Below are 9,482 nucleotides of genomic sequence, written 5' to 3'. Positions count from 1 at the left end.
TTACAGAAGATTAAAATTGATTACAAAGTTTAGTAATTATTTAGAATACGTGCCTCCTCACCCATTTCTTTGAAGCTTTTTTATACCATGTATCTTGATACGTGGATTAATTTTTCTAAATGAAATAATTGTCGTTCTCTTTTCGTTTTCGAGATAAACATTTTTATATGCTTGAAAGTTATGGTGGCAGGCCCAAGGTAGGTAGCAAAACGGGGATTTGAGTTGGGTTAGAGCTAGGGCGGCGGAAAAATTCGAATTCAGTCGCGCGAGAATGATTCCGTTAAGACCGTTTTGAACCGACCAGGAAATATATATAAGTAAAAAATTACATTTAATTTCGACTTAAAAATTTGATTAAAATAATAATCCATATATTTATATATAAATAAATCTTATTTTATTTTTAATTGCAAATTAAATGTTATAAATTAAGTAATATCCATTTATTTTGTAGATTTAATAATTAATTAATTCAATCTAAATAATTGAAAGATCATTCTATTCACAGTCCTAGAATTAATATAATTAGGACAAAAATAAAAATTATTCTTATTATAATTAAATAAGAATAATTTATTATTAAAGTAACTGGGATAACTATTATAATTTCTACATCAAAAATTAAAAATAAAAGGGTAACTATAAAGAATTGATTAGAAAATGGCATTCGTGCATTTGATAGTGGACCAAATCCACATTCAAAAGGTGTATTTTTTTCTCGATTCTTTTTTTTTTGTTTTGATAATATAAAATTAATGATAATAATAATTATTGGCAATAAAGATGTCAGAGTTGATAAATAAAGTAAATTTAAACTTATATATATTATGTTTTCTTAAATTTATTAATTGGAAGTTAATTGTATTTAATTATACTATATATATTGAAATTTAAATTAAATTTAAATTATAAATATATTAATCAGTAAGTTAGTTAATAAAGAATTAATCAAATAATATCAACAAAATGTCAGTATCATGAAGCTGCTTCAAAATGAAAATGATGGGTTTTTGAGAAATGGTCTTTGTGTATTCGTAGAAGACATGATATTAGAAAAATAATTCCTATATTTACATGAGTTCCATGGAATCCTGTAGATATATAAAAAATACATTTGTAAACTCTGTCGTTATAAGTAAATGAAGTTTGGTAGTATTCAATTAATTGTATAACTGAAAAATAGATTCCTAACAATACTGTATATATTAATCTAGTGGATGAATTAATAATATCACTTTCTAATAAAGCATGATGTCTTCATGTAACTGAAAATCCTGATGAAATTAAAATGATTGTATTTAATAGGGGAATATCGTATGGATCGAAGGGAATAATGTCTTTAGGAGGTCAGGTTATCCCAATTTCAATTGACGGGGAGATTGCTGAATGTAGATATGCCCAAAAAAAGGAACTGAAAAAAAATAATTCTGAAATAATAAATAAAATTATTCCTAATTTTATTAAATCTAATACTATATATGAGTGCATTCCTTGAAATGTTCTTCCACGAATTGCATCTCGTCATCATTGTTCTATGTAAATAATATAGTAATTAATGATATAAATAGAATTCAATTAATTTTAAATTGAAAAATTGTAATAGCTCTTATTAATAAGTTTATTAAATTAATAGATAATATTATTGGTCAAGGCCTGGGTGTTACTAGATGAAATGGATGATTTTTCATTTGTTTTAGTGTTTATTTAAGATAAACAATTTTTTTTTAATTTAATGATTTTAATGACTAGATTCATTAAAGTATAGAAGTCTAAGAATGGAAATTACATACGATTGAATAAATAAAACTGAGATTTCTAGAATAAATAATATATTTTGAATAATGATTATAAATGGAATAATAATTAATCAGGAACTTTCTATTGATTATCCTAGTAAAGTTAAAAGTAAATGACCTGCTAATATATTAGCTGTTAGTCGAATTGATAATGTTCATGGACGAATAATGTTTCTAATTGTTTCAATTAATACTATAAAATTTATTAATATTAAAGGTGTATTTAGTGGTACTAAATGAATTAATATTTTTTCTCAATTTATAGTTCAACCGTAAAATATATATGTTAATCATATTGATATTGTTAATGATAAATTAATTGATAAGTGACTTGTAGGAGTGAAAATATATGGTATTAATCCTATTAAATTATAAAGTATAATTATTATTAGTATTCTTAAGAAAATAATTATATTAAATATATATTTGTAACTAATTAGTAATTTAAATTCATTGTAAATTATTATTATAAGCTTAATTCATAATATATTTAAACGAGAGGGAATAAATCAATATATTATTGGTATCATTATTAATGGTAGTAATAAACTAATTCAATTTATTATAAGTACAATATATGTAGATGGGTCGAAAATTGATAATAGGTTTATCATATTCACTTTCATAAATTTTTATCCTTATTTTTTAATATTTTCTTTTTATTTTTATATGGAGAAAAATTAATAAATAAATAATGAAGATTAATGATTATAATGTAAATAATTCTTAACGTGAAAAATAGAAGAATTGATCATAATATTGGTTTTATCTGTGGTATAAAAAAATATTTAAATATTGGCCATTAGAAGTATATCGAATTTATACTGTAATATGGTTTAAGAGACCAATTCTTTCATTTCAGACATCTAATGATTAAATTATTATTGTTAAATAAAATATAAATAAAAAATATTAAAAAATTAATAATTTTAAATTGACAATTTAATGTTATATGTTTAACTAATTTTTTATCTTAGGATTTTATAAAGTTATTATTCTAAGTAATCAATTTCCAAAATCATTTATTGATGTTGATTCTACTACGATAGGTATAAATCTATGATTTGTTCCACAAATTTCTGAACATTGGCCAAAAAATAATCCTGGTCGGTATGTAAATAATATTATTTGATTAAGGGGGCAGACTCCTTGTGTTTTGAGCTGTGTGCGTGCGCTCACACAAGCAAAGAAAGTCATACACGTATACGCGATGAGTGAGAGAGACAACCGGTTTCGCAAATTACGCTTTACGTCTCGATTCTTGCATAAATGAATTTTTCGCGGGTACAGAACCCACGAGTAGACTTCACTACAAGGTGCTCTGGTCCGTTTATACTCCAATAAACACTATACGTGGAGAAAACTGTAAAATTACAAACTGTAAGCATGAAACAGACGCTGTTGTAAACTAGCAAGATGGCTGCCGAAGTGTCATTTTCGCAAATATCTCACGATTTAATGGTTCATAGCTCATAGCACACCAGAGCACCCTTCCTTGAATTAGCACAATATCGTGGAAATGCGATTTTCCTCAATTTAACACTTCTTGAAGGCGTAAAGCGTAATTTTCGTTGTGCACCCGTTTTGACACAAAAATAGTTCAACGATTTGCCGTTAGAAGCGTTAATGGTATATCTCAATCAATTTGGTCATATTGCCATTAGCATCGATAAAAATACAGATCAGTCGGTAAATGTAATCTAGAATTTGACAGCTGAATGGCGTATTCATCGAATACACGAATACAGACGCAAGAAAGGCTTAGTTGCCAAAACGTATTGAAAGTTTCGTCACACTGTTGCCACATATATGTATGTACATATTACAATTCTGCCCATCAGGAAAACTAGAACGAATCCAACTCCAGTCGAGATTTTGATTCTTACTAATAAGGGAACATCCCGAGGTGAAAGTCTCCGATTTTGATGAAACTTTGTAGGATTGTAGAATAGCCGAAAATATTCGACACGTATTTTTTGTATTGCTTCTAATTCATCTAAAGGGTGTGAAAACCACCCCCAAAGTTGGGGGTGGAAAACATATTTCGTTTAATATCTCCAAAACTAGTGCGGATAGCAAAATGATATAAATGGGGCGATTGTGTATTTTTGAATGACGAATCCACCTATGTAAATAGTTTTCAAAAATATCAATTTATTTAAAAAATATATTAAAAAATAGTATATTGTCGTTGTGTTCACTGACAACATGCTGATCGATCGTTTTGTAAATTTGTATGCAAATACTATGAACCAAAACACAAAATACGGCTAAAATAGAATTTTGAATTTTTACGTTATGAACAAAATAGTAGCATTCTTAGTTAAACTGCATTTTGTGCGAAATTGGGCCCTGAAACGTGTGGTTTTACGAAAAATATATACCCCTATAACGTTTTTGTCATTATATTATGATACATGTTGTTTATTGTTTACTAAATGTATAAATTATAACATTGCTAATGAATACTCGCAACGTCTTGCACTCGTTGCAAACAGTAGGAGAGGTTCAGTGTGAGTGACCCTTGCATCGATGAAAATGTAGCAAGTAAAAGTGATTTACAAATCATTATTCTTCAATAGTTATTATTTACTATCAACAAACAATTGGAATTGTTCCAGAAGTTATAGTTTAATCCACTAATTTTACACGAAAGTATCTTAGTTGAGTGAGAATTAGGCATTCCCTCATAATCTGTAGGTGCCTCGTTCGAATCTATGGTAGCTTTTAATTTTTTTTGTTTTCAATTCTTAGTTTAAATAATTCTAATTTTTGTATACCTTTTCACAGATTACAATTATACCACTCATAACATTTTTATTTTTAAATAAAGAAAAATTAAAATAATGTCGTTTGTTTATTTCTTAAAAAGTAGGAATGAATGAATGAATGAATAGCATGAATTTAATGAATTATTTATTCTATATATATTAGTTTTAGGATTTCACATATTAGTATATATATATGCCCATAATTATGAAAGTGGTCTAAATTGTATATTTCTTATCTTGTGATATTGAAAGGATTACATTTGAATAAATTAGAAAATATTTCTATATTACGTAACATTATAATTAGTCTTGATTAATAAACATTTATTATAAATGTGAAATTTTGTGTGAATCTCATACGAAAATGTTGTTTCTTAGACTACTTTCATAATTTTGGGCACATATGTATTGTTTCATTCGTGATACTCTTTCTTTCTCGCTCGCACCGTCCTTTTCTATATTCCGTATGAAGCAAAATATCGGCTCAAGGCGTATTCAGTAGAGATTTACTGATGCATAAAATTGTAATTGATGTGGCAACAGCGTGACAGAACTTTCCTACGATGCGATTTGGCAATTATACCTTCGCAATTCTCATTTGTAATTCAACAGGATAACGCTAAATGCCACATTATCAAATGTCGCATGTATAAATTATGTTTTCCCTAATGCCCGTTTTTTCGCAACAGCGCTTCGATCGATTCGGAGTAGGCCCCGAAGGAGTCTGCCCCCTTAAGTCGTCCTGGAGTTGCATCTATTTTTATTCCTAAGGATGGAATTGTTCATGAGTGAATTACATCAACAGATGTTGTAATTAAACGAATTGGGGTTTTAAATGGAATAATAATTCGATTATCCACATCTAATAGTTGAAATAATCTTAAATTTGAATAATCATTGATTATAAAAGAATCATAATTTAAATAAAATTCTGGATATTCATATCTTCAATATTATTGATGACCAATAGCTTTAATTGTAAAATATGAGAATGTCCATATTTCATCAACAATATATAAAATCGATTCCTAAATTTTCTTAAAATGATATTTATTATTATAAATAATGTTATCAAAATAGTTATTGATAATATTATATATAGTAATATTAGAAAATACAACTAAATTATCAGCAAAAGGATAGTTAGGATCTTGAAGTGAAAATATATTTCATGTAGCAATTTTTAATAAAAGAAATATATCTTTATATATGAAGCTTAAATTCATCGCACTAATCTGCCATATTAAATTTAATTTTTAATTTATAAATTTTATAAGCTTAAAATTAAATTTTCTTTCTTTTATTTTCTTTTTTAAAAATCAAAGGAATTTCATTAAATGAGTGTTCAAATGGGGGATAATTTTGTAATCATTCAAGTGAATTTTGAAAGTATTTAAATAAAATTAATCGTTTTACTATAAATCTTTCTAATATAATAAAAATAAATATTATTATTCTATTATTTGAAATTAATGATCCTAGTGAAGATAAAAAATTTCAACAGTAATATGCGGCAGGGTAATCTGAATATCGTCGTGGTATTCCTATTAATCCTAAAAAATGTTGAGGGAAGAATGTTATATTTACTCCAATAAATATAAAATAAAATTGAATTTTAAGAAATTTTTTGTTTAGTGTTAATCCAGTAATTAATGGATATCAGTGAATTAATCTTGCAATAATTCTAAATACTGCTCCTATTGAAAGTACATAATGAAAATGTCCTATAACATAGTATGTATCATGAAGTAAAATATCAATAGATGAATTTGATAATATCATTCCTGTTAATCCTCCTATTGTAAACAAAAAAATAAATCCCATAGATCATAAAGTTGTTGGATTTGCGTAAACTTTTGATCCATGGAATGTTGCTCGTCATCTAAAAACTTTAATGCCAGTGGGAATGGCAATAGTTATAGTTGCTGATGTGAAATAAGCGCGAGTATCTACATCTATTCCAACAGTAAATATGTGGTGTGCTCATACAATAAATCCTAGAAAACCAATTCCTAGTATTGCGTATACTATTCCTATGTTTCCAAATGCTTCTTTTTTACCTCTTTCATTTAAAATAATATGTGAGACTAGTCCAAATCCTGAAAGAATTAGAATATAAACTTCTGGATGTCCAAAGAATCAAAATAAGTGTTGGTATAAAATTGGGTCACCCCCTCCTATAGGGTCAAAAAAAGAAGAATTTAAATTTCGATCTGATAAAAGTATTGTAATTGCTCCAGCAAGAACAGGTAGTGATAGTAAAAGTAAAATTGCTGTAATTACAACTGATCATGGGAATAAAGGTATTTGATCATATTGTAACGAATAATTTATTATATTGAAAATTGTCACTAAAAAATTAATAGCCCCTATGATTGATGATACTCCGGCGATATGAAGGGAAAAAATTGTTAGATCGGTAGATGATGATGGGTGGTATATAAATGATGATAATGGAGGGTAAATTGTTCATCCTGTGCCTGATCCTGAATTTAAATAATTTCTTATTAATAATAAAAAAATTGAAGGAGGTAGTAATCAAAATCTTATATTGTTTATTCGTGGAAATGCCATATCTGGAGCTCCAATCATTAAGGGAACTAATCAGTTCCCAAAACCTCCAATTATGAATGGTATAACCATTGTTACGGGCGCAGTCCGTAACTCCGTTCGTTCGTATCGCTTCTCTTACGAACAGAATTCGTAACTCCGTCCGTCACATAAACAATCACCCCACAGGTCAGTCATGGGAGGTATTTTTATAGAGAAAAATATACTTCTATGCGTTCTAACGTCTAGTCCGAGCCACTACTCTGTCTGTAAATTAAATGTGCCGAGACAGTGCGAAATGGTAGTGTGGTCGCGATAACAGAGCGGCTGTGAAAAGGAAGCTCGGCCACGATGCGCGAGTATATCTAAACTTCTATTAATGAAATATCCAAGGAGGATAAAGGTAAATGGGTTAGGAAACCATCTAGTCCCATACGGGCCCCGCTATGCGTGATCGATTTTCCCGAGAGGTGGAGGCTTATGCTAATACTGCATTTGGAAAGGTGAAGTAATCAGCACAAAGTATATATGAAGACAAAAGGAAAAAAAAAATAAATATATTATAGTCTCTGAGATTGTAACAAGTTGTTGTTGAATTAACAACAAGATTAACAATAGATAATCGTATGCATAAACAAAGAAAATTGAAGAGGAAAGAATTGAAATGCACCACGGTGAATGAGCACACAACCGTAAAATAATTATAATAAGTATTATATAATATAATAAGATATTAATTACAATTATATGACGTTAATAAATGCACGCATCGTATAAAAGAAAGAAAAGGAAATATTCACATATGTGATCGCAACCGAGATATTAAACCGTGCTGTGCACGTGGACTATCCCGCGCCAAGGTGGCCGTAAGGACACCAAGGTAAATCCACGATATCGACTGGCGATATCGATGTCCCTCAAACCACGTGGCGAAACAAAAGGCGATAATTCATGTACAGCAATGAGAAATTAATATATATAATCAATACACAAAGAATATGAAACAATTCCAGACAATTATATATATATATATCAAAATCAGACAATATTCAAAAGACTCACGCAGTTGAAGAAATCAACGTAATCAATCCTTTTCCAAATAACAAATCCAATAATAAGCCAAGTCAAATCCTTAAGGTGTGCCAGTTCGGTTGTAAGATGCAGTACGATACAATGTAGCTATGAATGATGATAATACTGTAAAGAAAAAGAGAGCACACGCGGAATGGTTAGAGAATTGAATTTTATATCGAACTATGGTTTTCTGAACGAGTTGCCGAATTTTACGTGGGCGATTGAGTCCATTCACTCCCGTGAATCTACGCTCGAAACAATTAATAATTGAGAAAAGAACAAAAAAGATAGACGGAAAGAAAGAAATAGAATATAATTAAACCCACGGTCTCCCGTCACGCACCTCGCGACTTGTCGACGAAGAGTGATCGATCACGGAAATCAGGATAGGCAGGATCCTTCGAGGATCACCAATACAGTGATCTTCTGCCGTATCCGTGAGAGGTCCTGACGAATCAGGTGAGGCAGCGTGCGGGAGCCGTCGCGCGATTTGTCAACTCGCATTTCGATATATCGCGTGTGCTCTATTTCCGGTTTTCTTCACAATTCACAGGTTGCTCAATATTTTGCGCAATGCTACACATGAACAACATCCTCTATTACTCCTTACAATTAACGACGGTCAATAATTATTAAATTTGTTGTAATAATTTACACAAGTTTTTCACACTTTCGCGGGAAACGCTCGGCGTTTTCGTCGCGTGGTATCGTCGCTCGCGCGTCGCGTCGTGTCGCGCGCTGTATACAGTTTTTTGTGCGAATTCCAAAACCAAACGCGAAAGGTTCTCATTCCAAATTCTTGACACGCCGTCTCATTACAAAGTTTTCCGCGATTACTCGCAACCATCCCAATTCATGCAAGATACAGGTGCATTGGAACCCTATGAACAATTTGCAATTAGCTCCAACAGGCATCACGGACAACAAGATGCTTGACTTGCGACAGAAGGTGTTGACCACACTCTCGGTGCACACTCATTCAAGCGCATGAGAACCCGCAATTCCAAACATCGTAATGTAACGATAGTTGTTACGGCTAAGGTGTTCATGCTCACCTTCTCGAGGCTTCAGAAGAACACACACACGCACACATACATCCTCACAACTCTCACAAATTCACACACACTCGCGTCGCCGACTTTCGACGACGATTCCAAGGAGAGCGTATAATACAATCACAACAATTATAATTTAGAATTTTGAACGTCAAAGGCCAGAATGTGCCAGACTAGGAAATTCCATAATGACAAAGCATTGTCGTGACACACCCCGGCCGACGTAATGGCCGAAA

The 9,482-nt window shown here is 30.4% G+C and overlaps 1 protein-coding gene across 1 annotated transcript; it reads right to left on the bottom strand.

Annotated features, from left to right (window-relative positions):
- Positions 1-948: 948 nt before the first annotated feature.
- LOC143187742 (cytochrome c oxidase subunit 3-like) lies at positions 949-4,487 on the bottom strand. The gene is given in 2 exon segments (XM_076391959.1): positions 949-1,517; positions 4,478-4,487. Coding segments are annotated over 2 exon segments (579 nt in total).
- Between the last annotated feature and the right edge of the window lie 4,995 nt (positions 4,488-9,482).

The sequence above is a fragment of the Calliopsis andreniformis genome, unplaced genomic scaffold (genome assembly GCF_051401765.1).
Source record: "Calliopsis andreniformis isolate RMS-2024a unplaced genomic scaffold, iyCalAndr_principal scaffold0203, whole genome shotgun sequence".
Lineage (NCBI taxonomy): Eukaryota > Metazoa > Arthropoda > Insecta > Hymenoptera > Andrenidae > Calliopsis > Calliopsis andreniformis.
This window is presented reverse-complemented; position numbering and strand designations above follow the sequence as displayed.